This window comes from Anopheles moucheti, chromosome 3, assembly GCF_943734755.1.
Source record: "Anopheles moucheti chromosome 3, idAnoMoucSN_F20_07, whole genome shotgun sequence".
Lineage (NCBI taxonomy): Eukaryota > Metazoa > Arthropoda > Insecta > Diptera > Culicidae > Anopheles > Anopheles moucheti.
The window spans coordinates 36,709,124-36,734,248 of NC_069141.1; the positions used below are offsets into that span (position 1 = coordinate 36,709,124).

At 41.2% G+C, this 25,125-nt stretch overlaps 1 protein-coding gene and 3 non-coding genes across 4 annotated transcripts; 1 reads left to right on the top strand and 3 right to left on the bottom strand.

Moving 5' to 3' along the window:
• Positions 1-793: 793 nt before the first annotated feature.
• On the bottom strand, positions 794-14,576 carry LOC128304680 (insulin-like growth factor-binding protein complex acid labile subunit). Its single transcript, XM_053041889.1, has 4 exons — positions 13,629-14,576; positions 12,958-13,515; positions 12,698-12,889; positions 794-1,006 (listed from the first exon to the last, which is right to left on the bottom strand). The coding sequence occupies exons 1-4, from the start codon at positions 14,574-14,576 to the stop codon at positions 929-931; spliced, it is 1,776 nt and encodes a 591-aa protein (XP_052897849.1). The 3' UTR covers positions 794-928.
• On the bottom strand, positions 10,225-10,296 carry Trnah-gug (transfer RNA histidin (anticodon GUG)). Its single transcript has one exon. It is a non-coding gene; the product is annotated as a tRNA-His (tRNA).
• Positions 11,133-11,204, top strand: Trnah-gug (transfer RNA histidin (anticodon GUG)). Its single transcript has one exon. It is a non-coding gene; the product is annotated as a tRNA-His (tRNA).
• A 10,114-nt stretch (positions 14,577-24,690) lies between the features above and the next one.
• On the bottom strand, positions 24,691-24,762 carry Trnae-cuc (transfer RNA glutamic acid (anticodon CUC)). The gene has a single exon. It is a non-coding gene; the product is annotated as a tRNA-Glu (tRNA).
• Positions 24,763-25,125: the final 363 nt, after the last annotated feature.

Below are 25,125 nucleotides of genomic sequence, written 5' to 3' on the forward strand. Positions count from 1 at the left end.
TGGGACCATATACAGTGCGCCCCGTTTGGAGAGGAACTGTGGGTAAAAGCATCAAATTTTAAAGCGCGTGCCCGGAACCATTCTAAAGCAAAGCGGGGGAGCAAAAAAAAAACTAACCAGAAACTCGACCGGGGGAAATCGTCAGGAATATCAACGCCTGGCGGGGGTTCAAAGTTCAAGCGGAAACATTCGAGAAGATTTTATGAAGGGCCCGATGTTATCTGGGCCATCAGATAAACTTTGGGACTTGCCAGGCAGAGCCGGAGCCGACTTTTGATTTTAATTTAATTTTTGGCTTTCGGAATTAGGAAGGCCAGCGGGTGTGTGACGTTTCGGATCAGCTTTCTGTGGTTGATTTTAAACGAGTGTAAAATCTTTCATCGACATCCATTCGTGGTGGTACGGTGTTGATTAAGAATAACGCCACGGTTGTTGTAGTTGTTATCGCATCCGTTATCTGTTTTGGGTAGTGTGTCGGTAATAGGACGAGGACAGCAAACATAATGTTTTAAGCCTTTAAATATGTTTGAATTGATTTTTATATCAACAGCACATTCACATTGTCATTCTAGTATTTTCTACACATATTAAACACAAATTATTGCGAAACTGTTGCATTGTAATTTGTGCGTCGGTTAACCCTAACGCCCTCGGTTTAATCGACCATTGTACGCGACAAATCAAAGTGAACACCGTCCGACATTTTCTTCATTTCGGGTACGCTTTCAATCGCCTGTTTTTATTTTTGCTTCCCTGTACCCTCCAATAAATTATACCAACGTGGAATGTGTGAGATGGGAAGCGACAGCACTTTAATTAGCTTCGAAGCGAGGACATAATTTTCATTTTGTTTGTCCGGCCTCGCTATGGTTTCCCGATTGGCCGGCTCCTTGCCTTCCGTCAATAATTATTTCATTCCATCGTACACTCATTTGTCGTCCGTACACTTCGTTTCCAGCGCTTTGCTGATGGCGATATCCCGATCGTCCGGCATGCTGTACTCGAGCTGCGGCGGGCATGGGATGGATGGTTTCGGATGTTTTTTTTTTGGGGTTTTATTATTTTTTCCGCAACCGAGAACGGAAAATGAATTTTCTCGAAACGTAGAAGCAGGATGAGTTTGTTGATGGTGACAGGATCAGGAAGCGCGATTGTTGGAGCCCGATGATGGGTTTTTTCCCCGTTAACAGCGATTCCATCCGAGCCGAGGATGAGATGAAAATCCCCGATAGCGGTGGTATTGTATCGTTGCCCGGCAACCGCGATCGTTGAAACAATGGCGGATGCAAGCGGATAAACGTCAAGAGGTTGTTTGATAGTGTGGTGTTGATTTTTGTTTTTCGTGCGTGTATCGTTAACAAGCAACAGCAGGAAATAGTTTGGTGTTGGTGTTTGCGTATTCCGATTCGATCCGGTATCGATGCGATGTATCATGATGGCAAAGCAAAGCAGCGGTCAGGGTAATACATACGCGGCATAACGAGATTGATTTTCATTTTGCCCATTCGGTGTTGTTGGCGCATAGGGTGTAAGTGTGAACATCGTCATCGGTATGCCACGCAGGGTCAGCGGATCGTTTACCCGTGCATGATCGGCGTCGTTTCGTGAAACAGAACCGTACGTACCAGCAGTAGTGTCCAAAGCAAAATGGTAGGAAAAGATAAAAAATGGCATTCGTTAGAGCAGTAAAGCATAAAAAATCCAATCCACCAGCCTAGCAGGCAGATATAGCTTAAAATTATCCTGTGGAACGCTGAATACAAGGGGGTTGGGAAAATAAATCAATTAGCAGCTTATCGGATCGGGTTTGCAGCGAAACAGAAAGTGCCAAAGGACGTTAGCAAAGGCAAAGCGAAGCAGGTTTTGGACTAGCTGCTCCCAGGAGCATTCCACGATGTTTGAGATATCCCCCAGAGACAAACTATCAGAAAGCGGCACCGTCTGTCATTCTGTCCGCCTGTCTATCAGTCTATCTTGCTTCCTGTGCTATCAGGAATGTTGCATGAAACGGGGAGTAATGCCAGAACTTCGTTCTACACCGTAGGCCGACAGCCGTTGGGTGAGTGGATTGGAACAGCTTGCTAACGTTTGCTGCTCGGGTTAGCTTTGTATCCGGTCCGTAAAAGTTGCAGGAAGCCTGGGTTAAGGTAAGCACGGAAATAGTTGAAATTGAGTAACGAGATAAGCAAATGAGCACGGATTTCTGTTAATTAAATGTATAATTTTAATCAATTTCCCAACCGGAATGCGCGGATTTATTCGAGCTTTATCATTGCTTGTTGTTTTTTTCAACGTGCCGTAGCTCTCCATGCTTTCAAGTGGTTTAAATCGAAAAAACAGTTGCAAAAATGAAGCATAGGATAGAAACATTAGGTATAACTCCTCTCAAATGAAATATTTTGAATTAAATAATGTAGAATGCTTTTTGTATTCATCGTATTTTTTCCATTTTTTAAACCCTGCGTTGTGGCATGTTAGAAGTAAATAAAGATCGACTGAACAACATAAAATTTTGAGAACACTAAGAGCGCAGTGAGACAACTCAAATGGCGGCCAAACTATGGTTAATAAACAGCATGGTTCTACTGTATATTTGGCGGGACTGGCAGAAAATTGTGTATTATGAGCTGTTGATGATTTTCCAAACATAATATTCAGAATTTTACTGTCAACAATAGGATAGTTTGAAGCTTTGAAGCAGATTAGACCAATAGACGAAGTGTTGTGTTTCATCTGAGCAGCACCAGACGACAATATTCCGTTTTTACTGTTTGGGAAGTAAATATCTCATTCAGTCTGGAAGAGGGATTACAATCTGAATGATAAGCAATTGAAACCGAAAGAAGATTGAAATACTTGAAGTACTCGAATACTTGAGTTTTTCACCAAGAGCAAGACTTTTATGAGAGTGTCATTATGAAGCTACTTTAAAAATGGAAACAAATTATACAAAGAATCATTTAAATTTTCACGCCAAAATAATGGGTTTGGTGGTTCTTCAACCAATTATACTTCTAAGACATAAACCATTTGCCTAAAACGTTAGTGCTTATCATGTTTCTTCAGTCCCGTATTCCCAAATCTCTCACGAATGGATACATCGTTTTCCCAACTACCGAATTCAATTGCGGATCGCATTTACATATTAATGCACCATGTCATGGAAGTTGAACTTTGTTTTACATTCTCCCTGTTATTTCCTATTGCTTGACTGTTCAATTCATTTGAATAGTCGGATGGATTCGAATCGGATTCGGAAGATTTTTCGCAATGTCTGCTATATCGCATCGCACTCACTGCACCGTGGTTTCATTTCCTTCCCAACAATCCAACCGTTTTGCAGGGAATGGAGCCTGCAATAGAATCTATCCACGGGGATCAAACATTATTGTCTAGTTATTTTTTTGCGCAAAAAAACAGAACAGAAGAAAGAAAACACAATACCCAGCGCCCCCTTCGGCCGGTTCGGCCCCGTGTTTTCGCCACAAAACTATCGAGGGTGATCGAGTGTTGGCAGTGTGGCGGAAAACATAAAATGGGGTCACGTTGTTGTCGCTACAAACGTGGCACAAACGTGAAAACGGATAAGGAGCCGAGCACAATATCAGAAAAGGTAAATAAAAAGCAAACTTTCTCAAATACTGGCGGCGCAATCTTTGGGAAGAAAATAAATTTTCCCAACCCCTGATTTTCGATCCATTCGGCCGGGGCTCCGGTGGTAGTCTTCGGTACCCTAAAGAGATGATTTTTTCTTCTCAAAAACCCCCAAAAGAGAAAGCAAACAATGGCAGCAGGCATCTCTACAGGAGCAGGGAATGGGTTTTTTGGTGGAGAAAATAGTAGAACTACGGCATAGATTAAGGATATGAGAGCTAAGCGAACGAGCTGTGGTTCCCTACACATTCACTGTTAAAAGCGACCGTACCCAGCAGTCGGGACACGGTCTGGGTGGGAGGTGAATGATAAAAATAACAAACATCTGTTTTTTCGCATCCGAAACCTTCGGCATCAGGTTCACACCAAAGAATCCCGAAGGATCTTGGAGGGCGTTTTCGAGCTGCTTTTGAAATGTTGATCACACTCGTATTTTGATTCGCCTGCGCTTAACCCATACAGCATCGGCCACTTGTCCGACGAAAGCAGAGGGGAAAGCAGCGAATATAAATAAGCTACTCCATGGTGCCCATTTTTAATAGACTTTAAAGTTCGTAAGGCTCACGCCTTCAATGCGGCAATGCGGTATTACGTTGATGGGAACCGGAAGGATATAGGTTCCGACACTGGAACCTCGCTCGGCTGAAAAATTGTAACCGGAATCTATTTGCACGGCTTTAGCATTTCAAAGCGGTAGAAGAATCACAAGTAATCAAAAGAAACGGCCCGAACATGAATCAAGCCCGGGAAAAGTGTCTTGCGTTATGCACCCAAGTTAAAGGGACAGCTTGGGGTAAATTAGTGAAAGATAGATATCTTTCATGATTAAGAAACTAAAAAAAGGAAGGAAAAGGGTAAAATATCTTTAAGCACCACACCCTGACACACGACTCTATAGCGAAGCTCGACGATACAGAATCTGCAGTCTCTCGGGCTTCTTCCTGAAGCAGGGAGGTCATTTTTTTCGCCAAAGTAGGAGACATTTGTTTAGGGGAGCTAATTTGTTTACTAGGGGCAGGTTCTAGCCTTTAATGCTCCTCGGTTTGGAGTTGGCACCAAATGCGAATGTAAAGCTTCCCACCATCCTCGGGGAGCTCACATATTTGTAATGATTAGCTGCGCCACTACCTACTCGTGCCCGTGATCCATATAAGCAGGGTGGATGGAGATCGATCTAGCAACAAAATGCAAACTTTTGCTACTTCTGAAACCTGCAGCTAAGTAGGCCACATGTGTTCTTCTATTTGTTGCGAAACAACGGGTTCGTTGGCAGAGTGCCTAGCATACAAAGCACCAGGGTTGGCTCCTTCAAAGTTTTGTTTGCTAATTGGCGTACGGTTTCTTTGGTTGGGATGGTTGTGCTATTACAGGTTTAATATCGAAGTGAGAGGAACGATTGTATAGAAAGCGGGTAAGTTTCTAACATTCAAATCGAATATGCTGATATATGTAGTTTGAGAATATTTTGCAAAATATTCCACTTACTTTTAATTAATACCTACTTAAGGTTCCTTCAACTAGAGTGCCGATTAGTTTAACACAATAGTCTCCAAACTTTACAGTCTATAAGCCGCAAAGGTTGAAACTACGTAGCTGGGAGCGACTTAGACAGTGGCTTGGGGGTCATTTGCACGCTCGTGATTAATTTTGCGTAATATTTGCATTTTTAACTTATTTGAAAAATTATTAAAAAGATAAACGATTAACAAAAATTATAACTTTATTTGAATAAGACAATCTCTTATGATGTCAAGTGTCGCTAGTCGCTCTGCAGGTTCTCGAGTATGGAAGGTTTAGATGACATTTTGTAGGATATCTGGTTAGTGAAAGGACCATTGAAGTTCCTAAATAACAACCAGGCAATGTTATTGCGGTCTAATCTTCAATCTTCAATGCTTCAACCAATAAACTTAAACTGTTATGTGTTATTATGTTTTTAAGTAAGTTCCTCCATCTATATTCAGTCATTTCCCGAGTTACGAGAATGATTCGTAATGAATAAATTCGAGAAACTTAAATTTTCACGTAAATTGAATTCCATATGCAATATCGTTTGTGTTTAGTATATCGGGATCCAATACTTTACGTTACGGAACACATTTATAGTTGAAGTTATAATAAAAATAGTTTTTATAATAATAAAATGTAAATATTTGTGAAAATTTTTGATAATTTTTTTTATTTAATTTATAGTATGACGGCAGTGCCGTATTTTCACAAAAATTTTTGATAATAATAAATATATAATAATAGTAATAAATTTAAAAAATCAAATTAAAAAATTATTAATAAATAATCAAAATAAATAAGATTTTCATAGGTCAGGCAAGTATTAAAACATTTGAAACATAGTTTGCACAAATAGATGTTAGAAATCAGAAAACGTAATAAAATCATACCATTATTTAAAGTATTTTCAAAAGGAACATTTGAATAAGATTTAGTGGTTTTGGAAAACCAGCTTTTTTTTTTTTTTCGGGAGTTGCACGATGGGATGCCGAAATTAAAGCTCCCTGAACTTCACGTAACGCGCTTAACAACAGAAGCGCCATAAATTAACACCAAAAAAAGCGCGCACCGTAGACGTCGATTCGCTTCGCCGGGTGAAATTCGTTCGGAAATAAAACATGCACGTCGAAACGGAACCAAACCGTAGTACCGTTCCGATACGCTAATGAAGGACTTTTTACCCTCGTTTCGTTGCGTCGGTGCTTTCGGTGCGTTGGAAAACAGCGGGATATCCGGTTTCAGTGCTCCGGTGTGGAAATAGTGTCTTCTAGCACGATGGGGGAATGGGGGGGAGGGTGAATCCGCTAGTCCGATTGGCAAACTTTTCGAAAGCTATTACCACTAACTCGGTCGGTGGACCGTGCTGGACGTGATTTAATTATCTGACTACGCTCGCGAACCGCACCGGTTCGATCGGTTTCGTTTGATTCGTTGTGGTTTGCCGAACAGACCAGAACGTTGCTGTATCGTGGTCGTGTTTTGAGCTGGAGCACAATAATTAGTGTGTGTGTGCGAGCGCGCTAGGAGTGATTCATGTTGTTGTGGACTTTTCCCCAACCGGATGTTCCACTAGCAAAGACACTCAACTCCAAACGATTGCCGGGCTAAGGGTAAGTTAAACGCAAAAGGGAGGAAATGCTGAAGTTACCCAGCACAGCCCAGCCCAGCCCAGCCCAGACAGAAATGGTGTGTGATACACAATCGATGGGTTTTGCCACAAAAGTCAAAACGGTCAAACGATTAATTATTAACATTTGGGCTGGTGCTCCCGGAGGTCCTGGAACGGATTTTGCGGAAGCTTCAGTTTACAGCGAACCGGTGAAGCGAACACGTACAGGGAATGCTCGCCCTAATGCCGTTGGAATGTAGGCTTTCAGCAGCCGATTTCGTGATCAATTAATTATTAGAGTGGTCAATTCATTTGGGCTCGTGTCGATTGTTGTTCGGATCCGGTGGTCCGGAGGCATGGGCGAGGGATTATTAGCGTTTATCTTTTCACAGACAAGCTGTGTAAAGTACGAAACAGTTGCATTTAGCAGCAGATTAAACAAACCTAAAAACAATATGTTTGTACGCATAATGAGTGTGTCTGTCGTGCAGATATTTGTGTTGTGCCACATGATCAGTACCGGATTTTGAAGCCTATTATAAAGCAATCAGAAGGTGTGTGTGTTGCAGATTTATGTGAAGTTGAATACGTTATTAATAGTAGTTAACTAGCATTTGAAAACAAGCAGCAATAAAGGTGTATTTTGGAATATAGGAATGTAATAAATAAACTAAAATAAATTTCCTTCACCATAGGATACTTATATATAGTAACAGATTGGGGCTTCTTCCCTTAGTAATATATATCCACCCCTTTTACGGTTTTCATGTGCGAAATTTATGCTCATGTTTATTTTAACTTCAGTTGTCCTGTTTCCGACTAAACCAATGTCAATCCGTTCTAATCAATCCATCCTATTCCTTTACATTATCCTCTTTGTCTTCGCTAACCGTATCTTGATTAGCTTAAATAAGTTTTTGGTTTAGCTTATATTTAGTTTTAAGAACTGTCTGTTGGCGGACAGAACTGTCTGTCTGTTGGAGAACGCCATGTTGGCGGACAATTTAAGCTATATCATCCATTTCGAATTTAGAAATACGGCCTGACCATTGTTCATGAATATAAAAACGTTCATTTTGAATTTGCGAAAAGTATGTTGATGACTACAGCGATAATTGTTTAACAAACGATTATGAATATTGATAGTCAAATAAAAACTTTTGCGCATTCCTAATATCATCACAGATTTTGTGTGAAGAGATTTTTTTTGCATCGCGAATAGCACAATTATTATTTTACTATCTAATCGTAACGCTTCTCTATAGACATTTTAAATTGCTTGTTAGTTGTTAATTCTCAATTTACGCGCAGGTAATTCTAATAATTACGCTTAAAACATGGAATCAAAAATTTTGTTCCAAGTGCGCAATGGCGTCAACCATATTTAGATGATGAGGGACCCTGGTGTGGACGCGAGGATGATGGGGACGCGACACGGAGCTATGGAGTATTTTTTTTATTAGTGGAAAATATTTTTTGGAGCCTTTGGAGGATGTATCATAGTCATGAAAGTTGTTCCACAATTCGTTAAGTACATACAAATAATTTCTTAAAAATGAAACATATCTGTCTAAATGACTATTCCGGTAGTAATATTGTAGATTGCTGTATCTTTTTGGTAAAAATATGTATCCTGAACTAGGTATTGAGTGTTAGTGTTAAGTTTTTTTAATAGTTACGATTATGGAATTACTTAAAAGACTTTTAAATTTCTTATGAACGATTGTTTAGGGCATATTTAACATACAAGACATGAAACCCCTTTATGCTGCTATTATAAATATGATTAATATCCTAAATTTACGGAGTCATCGAAACTGTTCCATTAGTACGCTATGTACCATTTTGATCAAATTTCAACTAATATGAGCCTTTTACACAGTCAGTTATTTGTAATAATTGTATGTAAAAGTAATTTTTACGATTGTTGTATTTATTTCATCCAGTTTGTGATACTAGATTTTAGTTTGGCATGAGAAAGAACTGCCCAAAAGTTTAGTGATAGTGGCGCCGGTCCTTACACGATAGTACCCATTCCAAATCTCCCATTCTCATTGAATATAAATCGTGTCTCAACTTCTAGAAGCTCTTTGTGTTTATTGATACTTTCATACACAGAAAAACCAAACAGTCATTACCCTCTCAGATGGAACTAATTCTTCCATTCATACTTCATTCTTCCCTACCCGTTGCGGAAGTGTTTTCGCACAAGATTTTGTTTGTAACAAGGGAATCAAAACAAAGCTGATCCTTCCGCATCCACCAGCAAGCAGCAGCCACGACCTTCGCATAAGACACTTCGCACTAAACGGTTCCACACGACTGAACGCCGCCTCTCGTCCGCGAGCAACTCACTGCGCATCGGTTGGTACTAGCAAGCAGCGTTTCAAGTGCAAAATTTTCCGCCAAAATCATGGCACCGAACGGTGCTTTATGCGATTCGTAACTTATCTGACACTTGCGCTTCCGGTTCATTAAGCGAAAGCCCCATTGCCAGACAGCATAATAAAAACTTATCTTCACCCCGCACTGCTTCCAGTTTTGTGCGCGGTTGGCACTCCAATGTGAAACTTGTCCTAGTTTAAGCCACTGCCGCCGCTACTACCCACCAAATGGGTGGCCTTCGTTCCATTTTCTTTCCGCCCTGCACTGGCCACTGCGTTCGTCATGCCGAAGCGGAACCCGTTTTTCTTCTGCCCACCCTGGTGAAGGTCTTCGTGACCGAAATTTATTGCAAATCCGGAAGTCGCATCCAGTCTGCCACTCAAAAGCCTGCCGGGCATTTCAAGCTGGGCATCAAGCTGGTAGAAAATGGCTTACGTTAAGCTTCCGGTTTGGGGTTTATTTTCTCTGGTGTGTGTGAGTGAGTGTTGTAGGGGTTGTTTTTTGTATGTTGCGTTATGCTGTCGCCAGCCGCTGCCGCTGGATTTGGATTGCCGTGCGGACAAATGACGCGGAAGAGCAGACAGTGAAATGAAAGAAAGCATCATCTTCCATTCACCGTAAAGGATACGGCACGGAAATAAAAACGACGAAACTATGGTTCTGTTTGTGGAATGGATGATTGCGACTGCAGCAGCACTGGTGAAGGATTGCAAGAGTTCTTCAGCAACATTTACCGTGCAACTATTCGGTTGGATTAAAGTGTTCCGCATGGTCAAACGGAATGTAGGTCAACGGATATTAGGAAAAAAAGGGGGACAAAGAGTGGTAAAGGCGCTCACGCGAGATGCTATCTAACAAAAATGCGACCTCATCGCACATTAATTCGAGAAAGAAGCGTAGGTAGTTTTCTTCGGAAAATGTATCTTAAGAAGCTTCTGGGGCCAATCGGGGGATGGATGGAAAAAAAGGTTCCCTCCGCATTCCTTTCCTTTCCGTGACAATGTTTGGCATTACTAATAACTACTACTCTCCTTTTACCAAGAGAATGTATAGCATGCCAGAAACATTGCCGTGACCAGGATTCGAACCTGGGTTACTACGGCCACAACGTAGGGTCCTAACCACTAGACGATCACGGCTACAAGGAGAATGTTAAATACCGCGCGATGGAAAACAGTTTACCAACACCGGTATCATACACACGCGATTACGATGGCTCAGCAATGTCGATAACGAGCGAAGTGGTTTCGGTTGCCGCAAGTGGCAGCAGAATAAAAGCGCAAGTGCTCGCAATTAGCATGAAAACGATTATGGTGAAATGTGCTGAAATGGGTTTTAGTGCGGTTTTGTTTTTGTGCGCGATCGAATGGTAAAACTCAACTCACTGTTGGCAGTACAGTGTATGAGTGTGCTTGCGTGTTGCTAACGAATCAATTTTTTTACAACCCCGTGGTAAGTTTAATGAGAGTTAAAAATAGATATTTTATGTACAAAAAAGCTGCACGAGTTGAATTTGTAGCAGTTTGATTTCATATCATGTCATAGGATGACAATATGAAAACTTAAATTAAAACAATTTACTTCAGATTTGAAAATATATGATTGTTGCACAAGTGCACTCGACATTTGTTGCGACAAGCAACAGCGTTATTGAAAGAACGCACTTTCTAATTATCAAATTTAGTTGAATATCATGCATACGCAAATTACAAAGTATGTTTATCTAGGATGAAGTCAAAATCTTTTGTTTGAAAATAACATTAACTTGACCATTTTGTTCAACGTAGAGCACATGCTTTACGCTAATGCTACTAAATTTACAACCCTATTCTGAGCTAGTCTTTTAGTTATCATAGTCAGTTTGGGTAATTTTCGTGCTTTGATTCGTTTGAATGATATTAATCACAACGGAATGCTCAAAAGGTACATTGTACGTTTGTATATTGAGCTTGTTAAAGAAGTACAATCCTCAATAGCCGTGATCGTCTAGTGGTTAGGACCCTACGTTGTGGCCGTAGTAACCCAGGTTCGAATCCTGGTCACGGCAATGTTGGAAAGGTGTTTAAGACAAGAAAGCAAGTAGTAAGTGTAGAAAAAACACCATGAAAACATTGTCACGGAAGAGGCGCATACATTTTTTTAAGTAACGAAATGCAATAAGAACAGAGAAATGTTTAGAAGAATTTTGCTTTGGCACATTTGGTAAAGTAGACAGCAGAGCTTTCATGTTGTCAACCCCCTTTAGTTAGTGGTGTCAGCGAAACATGTTGTCTCTGTGCGTTGGAAAATGTTTTGTTTTATGTTTTACACATATGCGTACTTCACTTTACATAGACTATTTTATAAACGGACAATTACTAGTACGGAAAGATGAAATACGGGACCTAGGCATTATATTAAACACTAAACTTATTTTTTTTGCAACACCGTAATGACATATTGAGGCGTGCTAATAGGACACTGGGGTTGATTTTTAAGGTAGCGAGAGACTTTGACGATCCTACTTGTATAAAAATGCTATATTGTGCGTTAGTTAGGCCTATCGTGGAATATGGGTCTATCATTACATGCCCATATTCTGTGTTATGGAAAGAAAAAATCGAATCGATCCAAAATAGATGTACCCGTTATGCTATTCGACGCTTACCGTGGCAAGACCGTAACAACTTACCTCCCTACTGGACATTATTGTTGCATCAAGTATTATTTGTTGCAGGTGTGCTATGTGGCACCATTGATGCATCCGATATATTAGAATAAATTATACTAAACGCTACAAGAACTGCAACACGAAACCGACAGATTATCTATAAAATTTAGAAACACGCAATACGGTTCAAATGACCCAATATTATCAATGGCTAGGGAATTCAACAGATTGTCTGAGCACTTCGATTACAATATGAGCAGAACAGCATTTAGAGAACATCTGCGGTTCGTTTTATAGCAAATTAATATGTTTGTAATAAATAACTTAAAAATTAGTAATTATCCGTCTCGTACTCATAGAACCCTGTCCTGTTAAAATTATGTCTCGATAAGCCGTATGCTGGTGGACTATGTATTTAATAAATAACAAATATCAACTATCAAATTAGTTAGTTAACATACAGGGGTTAGTTTGTTCCACATATCCATATTTATTAGTTCTGATTTTCCCTACACATTACACATCGATACGCTCACAAATGCGGTACGAAAAAACATACAGCTATAAATCACACTTTTCAATTGTTTGACACTTAATCGACTCCTAATACTATCTAAAACAATTATCTAACAGTTTCAATCACGATCACTTATTGACAATTTTGAAATAACAAAAAACAAACAAAACAAAACAAACATAAATGCATACAAAACGATCACATCGAACAGTTATTTTATCGCCGGTGAGTACTGCCGCACACAACCTTGATGGGGCACGTTAAGGAAGAACTTAAACCCGCCCGAGGTGGCGGAAGTGGGGGAGATGGTACTTGCAGTATTATCACTAGCGGAGTAGTGCCGTGCGGCTTCGTGATCTTCGTCGCTACTTACATGCTGAGCAAGTCGCCACTTTTCGCTCTGATGTTCCGAGTGTCGCAGCAGCATCTGTATCAGCTTGAACGCGCCGAACACAGCTATCGCACCGGACATCAACCAAATGACGGTGGATTTTGTGTCAAAGTTGTCCTGTATGGGCCGTGTATCGACGTGGCCTTCGTGGAAGAACTTGTACCGTTGAAATTCCTGCCAAAAACAAGGGGACGAGATTGCGTTAGTTGTGTCGAGAGCACAGATTTAATAGAAATACACACCAATTCGCTGTCGGTAGGTTTCTGTGGTGGCTCCACGACTACAATGTCACGATGTTTTCCACGCTCGTCCGTACACTCGATACCGGTCGCAGTAAGAATACGGCCCGTATCCTCGACAAGGTAGTTTTTGCCGTAAATCACGTTGCTGCTGTGGTGCACGAGCTCCTGCACGAGGAAACGACAGTCCCAAGGGTTGTCGTAGAGCTCGGCAAGCGCGAAACTTTCCAGCAACGACGCGTTGATTTTGCGGAATCCATTCTGGCTCATGTTAAGCACGCTGAGATTCATCAAAGGCCATAGGAAAGAATCATCGGTCAGCTGATTGTGTGCTACGTCGAGCGTGCTTAGCTTCGGCAGATCCTCGAACGCGTCGTGCTCAACGTCACTGATGGAGTTGCTCGACAGGTTGAGTCGCGCCAGTCGGGGTGTTGAGCTGGACAGTTTCAGATCGACGTGGGACAGCTTGTTCCCGGAGAGATCGAGGTCCCGCAGATTAGCGCAATCCTTCAGTACATATTTGCTCACCACTTCCAGCTGATTGTGACTGATGTTGAGCGCCTTGAGGAGGATGATAAGAAGAGATTAGTGTTTCTACGAAAGATATTTTAGATGCAAGCACGTTAAGCGACATGCAAATGGCGACTAGACACAGTAAGGCGTACTTATTTTACCTCCAGTTCGTATAACCCCTTGAAACTGCTGTCCTCCAGATGGCCGATTCGGTTATAGCTTAGATCAAGCAACCGTAGATCACCATTATTCTTAAAGCTTAAGTTACCAATCGTCTCAAGCTCGTTGCTACTAGCGTTCAGGAAGGTGAGTCGTGGAAGATTCCCAAAAAGTTCCGGTTCAAACGCTTCTAGTTGATTTCCCTGGAGCTGCAACACCTTCAGATGACTGTTGCCAACAAATGCAAACGGATGGATCGTCCGAATGCGATTGTGGTGAAACGCTACGTGCGTCAATTTGTTGAGTCCACGGAGTGTACCTTCAGCAATGGTAGTGAGCAAGTTTTTGCCGAGATTGAGATTCTTTAGGTTCGCGATCGGTTTGAAAGTACCTTCGGGAATGCTGACGATAAGGTTAACTGCCAGATTTAGCTTAACCAAAGCTGGGTAGCGATGGAAGGAGAATTCATCGATCGAGCGTATGAGATTTCGTCTAAGATCGAGCACTTGCAGTGTGTCTAGGTTATGATCACTCCATGACTTTATCGTGGTGAGATTGTTGCGCGATAGATTCAACGACTCGATGTTTCGTAGCCCATTAAGGGCAAAGTCCTGCAAGTTGTTCACACGACTGTCACAGATGTCCAACGTCTTGAGATCATTGAACCGTATGAAGATTGCGTTCGGGAGCTCCTGCAGGTAGCAGTGGTTGATCTCTATCACCAGCGGGTTCTGATTATGCTCCCGAATATTGCGTAGATCCTCCACGTAACAAGCGGTGAGTGAGATGGCATCATTCTCCTCGTCCAACTCGATACCAGCATTACCGTACGGCAGGGCAGAAGCACCACTAATAGGCCATGGTAGAACCGTACTCAGCACCGTAGCAAATAACAATACCCGAAGTAGCGTCCAACGGTGACACCCTCGTAGTGCGGTTTTATCTAGCATACTTCCTACTTGGCAATTCGCACGAAACTAGACCCCGCACCGAGTCAAATACGCCACTGTGGATTTTTTTTTCTTTTTCGCGCCACTAATTTTCGAGGTTACGTCACGTTGGAGAGTTTCACTTGCACCGCAGCGGCGGTAAAACTTTGCCAATTTTATTTAAATTATTTAACAGCATTCATTTGCCACCCACCGACCGATAAGCAAAAGGGGACACTCGGGGTGGGTGTTGACACGGATTGGGAGGATTATTTGTTTGAAGCGTGAGAAAAAAGTTACAATATTCCGTTTTTTTTTTGTTTTGCTCGTGATTGTCACACTACACTATTTGCACCGATTCTGCTGCAAAAGAGCAGAGGGTGACTTTTGGTGGGAGATGGTTTTTTTTTGTCGTCACCCAGTTTCCTTTTTTATACCGTTGGTGCTATTGCCGTAGCTTGTTTGCACCCGAAAACTAAAAGTCTGGCACCAGCGTTGCCGCGGTGACCGCGTTGCGGAATGTTCGTCCAATTGCTGTCCGCGGTTAGCTCGTTGGTTCGTGGCTGAACCAAACGCAGGAGTGGAAGAAGTAAAACTTTTTCACTGTTTTCCGCAAGCTCACAGTTTTGTGCGAATTATACACCACCACTACTTTTGCCACCGAATGGGAAACGGTATGCGTTCCCCTTTTCTTCTGGGGAAGGGATTGAAAATTAAGTCCCTTTTGAAAGGGCACAGCAGGCAACCGGCACCGTACTGTGCACCGGGAGAATCGGGATGAAAAACCTCCTTGCGGACGGAAGGCTTTCGCTGCCTTTACGAGAAAACGCACCGAAACGCTTAGCAGAACGCGATCACCAGATCTTTCGAGAAGAAATATTCGCACAACGTTACTACCGGGGACGTACCGATGGTTTGTCTCAACTGTCACGGCGGTCGTATTTATGTGCTGCACGGAACACACGAAACGGACACACGGTTTGTCGGACCGCCACCAAACCGGAGTTTACGCAGCGAAATGATAATGTACGATAGATAAGTACCTATTTTTATGGTGCGGCTTTGCGCCGCAGGGATTTTGCGGCCATCACGACGATGATGAGCCCGCCGGGAGCTGGGCGAAGGTGTGGACCAGGGAAGGAAGATGGATGGGGAGTTAACTTAAGGGGGTTAATATTTATTGTTTGTGAGTGTAAGTGTGAGTGTGTGTGTGTGTATGATGAGAATCCGTAAAGCGAGATATAAACAGAGAAAGAGATATATACAGGGCCAGAGCGTCAGTGCCGTTGCTGTTGATCATAATGATGGTTAATGCGCTAAGATGAATTGAGTTCAGAAATTAGTCATTGGTGAAGGTCATGTTTACGTTTGTACGTTTGTTTTCTTTTTATAGAAGACCTCTTTCGCGCGTAGATAACACTTTTGTTGTGGTCGTGCAGTTTTCGATTTGTTTCGTTCAAAAGAATAATTCTGTAAAAATATATAAGCTAAACAGTTCGGAAGAAGCGCAGCACGTGGTTTGATATTTTTTGGACGCTTAAATACAAGAGTGTTGTTTTATTGATTTTTGTTTTGTGAGAGTTGCCTAGTCAATCGACCTTTAATTTTCCTTATTCTCAAATTTTGTTTTTCTGCTATAATAATTCTTCTTCTCTTTTTACCTTTTTTGAGGAAATTATTGATTTTTATTTTTATTAATTCAGAATAACTCCTAATTCTTTAAATTGAAATAACACCTTTGACTTATGTATAATGATGTCTGAAAAATACGCGAATCTCTTTGGAATTGTTAGATTCTGCACTTCCTAACAATGCTTTATTTTTTTTTTCGGCAGAAAACAAACTCTTGAACTGCTTCACTAATTCTCTCATTTCGGAAAAATCCCACACTGCCACTTCAACTGGGCGAAGGGTGAAACATGCGGTACATCTACGTCACACATAATTTATTGCGCGTTCTGTGGACACGTCTCTACTGACCAGCATGTCCATTCTTCCCCACTTGCGTGCTACAGCCACTCCGGATAACTAGCGGGCAAACAAACAAAGCAGAAACAACGCGGAACGGTAAGCAACAAACGTCAAACCGAGCAGGTGGCAAATGTGTGGTACGACATGTACGGTGACGAGGGAACATAAGCAGGCGTATCCCCACGAATGTCCGTAGGCGTTTGTGGAGAGTGTCAACCGAGTGACGGTAGAAAACAACCGTCCAGAAACAGGGGCGTCGGTCAAGATCATTCTCGCGGCCGATGGGATTGCGTGCGGTAGCTTAACGGCTCCTAAGACGGCGATGGAGATGCGCGAGATAAAACTGTGCGGAGTGAATGGGGATACCGAGCACCATGGCGAGAGATCTCTCAGCAGCGTTGTGAGTGGTCGTAAAAGAGAGCAAAGATAATGAGCGAATGAATGGCAAATAAGGGCTACTAAGGATGGTATAATTAGCGTGTGAAGAGCATCAACACTTACGTGTGTTCGTTGTGCTTTTGTTTGGACCAATGTTTGCAAGCGTTTGGCAAACAGAACGGCCAACGCGTTTGTTCCTCATAATAAACATTGGTGGTTGGTAATGTCGAGCAAGCACCATTAGAAAGCAATTATGTTGGCATAGTAATATTTTGTGCAACCCTAGGCCCAGTGTCACTTTTCCCGAGTAAAGTACTAAAGCCTTTGAAACAATGGATGCAACGAGCCGATAGATAGCAATGATCGTTGGAGACCTTGAATTCTGGCGATGCTCTCGCACTATGTTTGCTTTATATGAACTTGGTAAGAATAATATATGAAGTGAAGTGTAGTGTAGTTTGTATGTAGGGAATAATAACCATAAATAATACAACAACATCCCACATTGCAATGGCACAAGCTAATGTGAAAAACATTAATGAAAATAAGCTTAGTTCCAACGAAAGAAGCACTCTGTATAAATTGGTTAATGAAAGAATTTACATTCAGGAATTAAAATTTATATACAAAATGGTACAGCATCCTAACTGCGAAATTTGAAAATGTGTCGAAAGCATAGAACACAAACTAAAGGATTGTAAAATTAGAAATAAAGCTCGGAACTATTTTTGCCAAATCATTAAAGGTTCATGAAATTAAAATGCCTACATTTAGCCAGCTAATGAAATTGGAGCTAGGAATTTTTGAATACAAAAAACCGAATTACAATATTGTCGATTTTGAGCAAATACTTCCAGTGTGTTTTCAATAATGAATTCGATCAGAACGTTTCAAAAGATGAGCTAAAACAGCTGATAGGGTAACAACGGCATGGTGCGTTAATAGGAAATTCATAATATTTTTTTTTTTTTTATTTATTCATAGACGGCCAGGCCGTATTGCTTACAACTAAGAGTAACTTAATCTATTGTACAATTCACATTCGTTTGAAGACATTTCCTTCTCCAAACGGTGAAAGGTCACCTTATCCCGGGTGTACTCGGTCGTTTTGCTGCGTATATTCCGTCATCCTAGAGAGTGGTCCTTTTTCTTGCGAGGGTCTGTATCGTGATTTGGGTTGTGATCCTTCTTCTTCCATGATTTTGTCCGCATTGGCAGGTCGCTCTGGTGGTTCTGCAGCGAACGACTTGCTTTCTCGTACCCACAACTTACACGCATCAAACACATTCATACTTCCGTTCATACAAACACGTATACATCTTCATACATACAAGCGAGGTACAACATACAACACAAACACAAACATAAGGAAGACAGGGTCACACAGACAAACCATTAGCTCGGCAAAAATCAAAAATAACCTTGAGGTAAGCTACATCCGAGCCCCCCAGCAGATCTCGAATTGGGGTATCAGGGACTCTTCCTATACTTCGGACTGCGTCCAACAAGGAGGGTCTTGCAGCCTCGTATTCCACGCAGGACCATAAAAGATGATCCACATCGTGAAATCCGACACCGCAGCCACATACTTTGGAGTCGACCTGTCCTATACGCTGGAGATGTGCGCCCAATGCGAAATGGTTAGACCTAAGTCTAGACATCATTCGAATGAACGCTCGATCTCCAGAGATGCCAGAGAACCAAGGCTTCAAGGAAACACAAGGAGTGATGGAATACAAAAACCTCCCGAGCTCATCCATGTCCCACATACTCTGCCAACGTGCCATGCAGAGCGACTGTGGGGCACAAAGGTGCTCGTGAGGTAGGATGAGCCTATCAAAAAGAGCACCTTCCGAAGCGCCCCTTTTGGCCAATTGGTCTGCTTTTTCATTCCCTAGTATGCCGCAATGAGAAGGCAGCCAAACGAGTGAAATACGAAATGATTTCTCAAACAAGGAGCCTAAGACTTTCAGTATTTCTTTCACAAAATAGTCTGGGCTCTTAATAGCCTTCACGGATTTTAGTGCTTCGATAGCACTTAAGCTATCAGAAAAAATAAAATATTCGTCCGGAGGGCTAGCACTTATAATTAATAAGGCGTAAAAGATTGCGGCGAGCTCCGCTACGTACACCGAGCATGGTTGGCGTAATTTGAAGAATGCTTCGGATAGTGTGTTGTATACGCCAAAACCAATTCATAATATTAGCTTATGTATACAAATATACGAAGATAATAAACTATGAAGTATTGTTTTTATATCAAATAAACAGCAGTTGCTTATATGGAAAATTTTACTAATACTGTGTTGGTGTAATGTGTTGACTTTTTTAAGAAGAATCATTCAGCGAATCTTTCGCGATGAGCCATTCGAATCAGGAATCGACTCTTAACAGTCCGTAAATTTGGTAACCATATGTGTGGTCCAAACGGAAAAGTTCCTTGCAGGTCATTAATCTGGTATGATAGAGGATTCTTGAATCTTTTGAATACAGGTTCAAATTCATTCAATCGTTTCAAAATTTCATTCAGATTCATAACTCTGAATCACATTTACCCTAGACTAATATTTACTAATGGCAATTTGTTAAATGAAGGAAGTTTTATTACCTAATTATTAATTATTTATATTTGATTATAATTTACAATAATTTATTATTTATTATATAAATAAAACCGCTTAGATTACTATTTCCTGTAGGTAAAACATTCTTTAAGAGAAAGGAATTCTTTAAGAGAAAGGAGAATCTTCCAACTTTTAAGTTGTCCTTCGGGGTCCAAAGTTCCGTTTTTATTATTATTACATTGCATTAACTTATTGCATTAACAACCTGATTTTTAATTCATTTGCTCTCTAAACTACAAAGTCCACCCATTACAAAAACTTTTGTTTTCAAAAGATCACGGTCAAGCCATATTGCTTAGAACTTTTTTGATGGGAGAAACAAATGTGACCAAACAATATAGCCATAAAACGTGTTTGTTTATATGTTTGATATCTTCTTTAAGGTGTAGTATGTTTGATATTAAGTATAGTTCATTTATAAAATAGTCTGTGAATAAATACTTTAACTTCAATTTGACTGTATCGTTCTTACTTTATCTAAGGAGAAGTTCTTACTTTCTCTGCGTACGTTTTCTTGGTAGTTTCCAGTAAAATAACGTCTATATGATAACTACGAACGGTTCCTTCTTTAAACAGGAGAGATTACACATCAATCAAGAAAGGAGCTGCAATTAACAGAACCCGCCACGGTAGATCAAGGCGTGCACTGATCACGCACGAGCCAAATATTTTCTGACTTGCCTGCTACAATGTGGCGCCTGCACTGCTCAGAATATGCCACCGCCGTAACGGCCGTTCATTATGAATGCGGAAAATCGTCCTTTGCCAGCTGACAGTCTACCATCTAATGAGGTTAAAACGGTGGCGGCCCGAAATGGGGAGGCCGTTAAATAAAAGCTTCTTTGCGAGAAATCGCGTTCGCGTTTTGATAGACGTGAGAAACGTTGCAGTGGATGTCATTGCGCACGGTCCCGTCACTAATGCCCATCTCTGCCGGTCTCGGTTGTTTTTCCTGTGGCTCGTCGTTCTGCGTGAGTCGGTAAGATTTAAACCGTTTGGTTGTTTTTTCGTTTTTTTTCTGCTTGCTTCCTCCTCGGTTGCACATCACTTCGGAGTTTGGCATCGCGAAAACGTTCATCCTTCGGACGGACGCAGCCAAACCAGTACCGTGCGCTACCGGGCGCCTCCATTAGCATTTGTGTCAAAAAGTGAGCCACATTTTCACGCAGCAGATGGAGTGTTTCGAAGCGTTTTGCTCGATGATGCAATAGTTTTGCATACATGAATGGTGAATTAAGTCCCAACAATCGGGAGATCGTGCAAAACCCCTCGTGAAGCCCGTACATCGGCGGTCTTTCCATGCGGTCTTTCCATGTCGGAGCGCACGTTTTGACAGTAAAACATATTTTTCAAATAAATTTTTCATTTCACCACAATGTGGCGGGGAGGGTTTTTTTTTGCTCCATATTGCTGTTGGGATGGTTGTGATCGACTTTGTGAAAAGTGATACACATTGCTTTCGTATTCTCGAACCCGGTCGCGGGATCGTGCTCGTTCTTCGTTGACACTTGGGAATATTCTCGCGCGAACGGATGTTTATCACGTGACGCCAGCATAGAGCCGGTGGTTTCCTGGTGGCGAGTGAGTGTCCCGGTGCCACGGACCTCGGACACGTCCAGTTCGCACGTTGTAAAAGCGTGGGCAGAAGAATTACAGCGCTCCTGAGGATTAATATCGTGTTTAATTTTGTCAACCATCATAAAGCTCCACGGCCACGGCTGGTCCGCCGGAACGTGGGTATTTGTGAGTTGTCATCTTGCGAAGCGTCGATCCGAACGGGGCTTGCCTTCGCAGCGTACCGGGCGTTATGGTTTGAAATGCTGTCAGCATGCATTCGTGGGAACTGGCTCGCAGGAAAGTTAATTCAGTTATGCAGGTGACTGTTTCCGTTTGACATACTCTGTTTCGTGAGCGGTGGAGAGGAATTAAAAGAGAATGCCGTGTAGCATTGTTGTTCCTGTTCCTGTTACATTATAAGATGATGGCACATTTTGGACACACGAAAAAGAGGGCATCGCAGAGCAATGATCGTTGAGCTGGGACGAACGACGGCAAAGAGAGTAAAGCCAAAACCATAAATCAATCAGGTGACTTTCGTTCACCGGAAATGGCAGTTGCTGTCGTGCCGGGGACAGTTCGTCCAGCACGATGTGTGCTGACAAATTCTCCGTAAGCTTAGTGTGCCTGAATGGTTTTCTCTTCTTTTGCTGTTTGGGTTTGTGATGTGATGTTCGCTGAAGTTCCCTGCTCGACCGTACCCGGCCAAATCACTTATGTTTAATGGAGACATTTGTATGAATGGAATAATTGAATATTTACCGGAAAGATGTCTTTTGTTTTGATGAAGATAAATCATGAGGTAAGCAATGTTGTATCGCATGTCTGGAGGGATTTTCATCAACTAATTTGTCTGTCTCTGCTTTGCTTTGCCACAGCGAATTTGCATTTTATTGATGTCTTACCAATATATGCAATGAAATAGACATTGCAGTACTTGATAAGATTTGTGTATGGACATAAAACCATTTTGAGATTTACATGCGGTATCATTAATCACTAGCTGGCTCAAATAAATCAAGGTTTTGTCAGTAGTTATTAAGTTATTAGATTATAACTGTTACATACTGCTAAATATTCGGGGAAGTTGATTCCGTTCGGTATATTATTTTCATAAGAAAATAGTATTTAATGTTTAATGTTTATTAATTAATTTGTCCACCGAGAACGGTTTAACGAGGATCGTTGTTTGGAGTTACAATAAACGCATAGAACTTTTAAATTGCGACATGGACATCGTGTTGCGGAAACATTTTCTTTAAGCTTTGAAGTGTGTTTATTACAATTACTCTTGAAGCTCGTTGGAGCATACAACGCTTTAATCAAAAGCAATCTTAAAAGTTAATAACTTCCATCACCCACTGACAAAATCATTTCAGCTACAGCGTCAAGCTAAAGCTGTCAAACTCGTAACTGTGACATCACTAAAAGCGCACATGGCTAATATGCATCGTCCGGTGCAAAGTCCAAAGTCCGAAGGAAGAATGCTAATGCCCGCCGATTGAAAGTTTTGCGAATTGATTAGGCCAGACTTATTGGAATTTTGGCTCCAGCCTCTCGCGATAGCTTCAGCCCAAAACTTTGGCCTTAGCAAATGGTTTAAAGAGCCATCATTTCCTTCACTTGATCACATCGGGTGCCACCCCTCCTCGGTGGAACACGAAAGTGTGAAGTTGAAATCGATTTTGAGACATCCAATCGATAAACTTTCCTTCCCAATGAGCGTGAAACGAGGCTTGGCGGTCCGGGAGGAGACCGTGATCGCTTTTAAACGCTTCCAAATAAGGCAGCAACTCAGCTCAGGAAAGCGAACGGCACAACGGAGCTGGCATTGCGATATCCCCTACCGTCATTACCATTAGGCGGGTGTTTTAGGCGCAAAGTTTATCAATTTACCTTCTTCTGGTAACTTGCTCGTTTCCGTTCTTTATTAGCTTTATCTGTTCTGCAAGGGTATTACGAGCGAAGGTATCGATTTTGTTGCTAGTCGTATTGATAAAAAAGTGCGTTACCGTATCATTTACCACACTTTTCCCACCCGCAAAAGGTTGGGCAGAAGATTATGCGCTAAATTCTGACTTATCGCACCGACGGGGGTGAGAAAAATGGCCATGGTTTCAACGAAAAAGGATGCTGGGAAAGGATGGGCGAATTGAAGCTCGAAGGAATCATTGCTCGTTGTAACGATAGGCTTTACGTTTTACCTTACGGGATACGTCATCCGATGAGGTTTCATCCCTTCTCCACAAATGGTTTACGTCGCACTTATCCGTTGGTTGCCTTATGTTTCGGATTTATCCCAATGAAAAGGATATGTTTACGGGCATTTTGCTCTCATCGCCGAGGGCCGCACAAGCTGGGAAGAGATATTTCATCGGACTGTCTTTCTTTCGTTTCTGTACGCTTCCGTCCTCTGCAGTGTGGCGTAGGTCAAACATTCATGTCCGTTTCAGGTAAAAATACGCTCGATACGCCTCAATCCGATTCAATGCTGGATGTTAAATTTATGAATGAAAATAAAAACGCACCAAAATGGGCCAGGTTATAAGACGTGGTCCAACACGCTCGGAAGAACCTAATGCAATACTGGGCAATACCAGGGGGATGATGGGATGATGGGCCAGGGGTGAATGTGCATGGGAATCTAATAATTCTCACCGATGAAATTGAATTTATAACACCATATTTTTCCATTTACTGCAATATCGGTATCAATATGCGCCTTATCGCAATGAACTATTCCCTTTTGTGGCACTTCCTTGACCTGTATGGAATCCTGGAACAACTCACTGGTGCGGTGAGTGGAATGAATGTGGAAACACTTTGACGGTATGTATAAAAATGGAAGGTTTTGTGTACATTTTAAATTTATTTACCCCTACATTACAGCAATGGAAAGATGCAAAATATTTTTTTTGTTTCCAAGCAGCATAAATTCCATTAAATTTAATTAAATTAGTTTAAATTGTATTATGCCATTTCTTAACATTTATTTAAAACAGTTTCAAAGTAAAATGTTCAATTTCAGTTAAAAACTTCTTCAGATTTGAGAAAAAGAGGCACAGTGGTTATTATGTAATAGCACCAGTCCCACACGAACAGATCGAGACAAAATTTAGCTTGAAGCAGTGAATTGACTTCTTATTAATGTCATTATTATTGACTCATTTAAAAAAAACAGTTCTATTTAATACGTTGCCATCAACAGTACCTCGGTCATATAAAAAAAATCATAAAAGTTGTTATAATTTGTAAAACCGAGAGTTGGAGTGACGATTGAATGTAGACAAACTTTACAAATTTAAAGCTTTTGGGATTGGGAAATTAACGACGAAAATAAGTGGCTTTAATTATGTTTAGAATGCATTTATTTCGGCAAAAGGTACGTAGTTTTCGTTTATTCATTGAGTAGTTAATGTAAACTTGTCACCTGGCATGAAATGAATTCTATTGGAATAAGTAAGTACTCATAAGAATCATAAGTTTTCCAACTAGGAAGTATAAGTATAAGTATAAGTAGGAGGGGTTTATTGATCAGCACAATTTCCCATTTTTGATGTATTCCAAAATGTTCATTCATTTCTGTGGCACAAAAAAAAAACAGTTTCCCATACCGGGAATCGAACCCGGGCCTTCCGGGTGAGAACCGGATATCCTAACCACTAGACAATATGGGACTTGTACACACTGATCATTATTTTTAGTCCGAGACACCAGTGGTAGAAACAGTCAGTCGAAGCATGTTTGCTGTTTGATGCCATCGTTTATTTATAACTAGCTAGGGGAAATCATTAATGTTTGCACAATGCTCAAAGTCTCGAAGTTCTTATGTTGTGAAGGGAAGTCGTACGTTTTTGTAGCATATAACAAATTCAAACAATGTTACACTTGAGGATTTTCAATAACAAATGAACTGATATTAATATTTTAAATATTTGCCCTTATTATATTACCAAAAGTAAATTGCATAACACTAGCTGGTACAACAACATCGACTTCCTGTCAAAAGTGTCCAATTGCCAAATCCGTCGTACCGTACG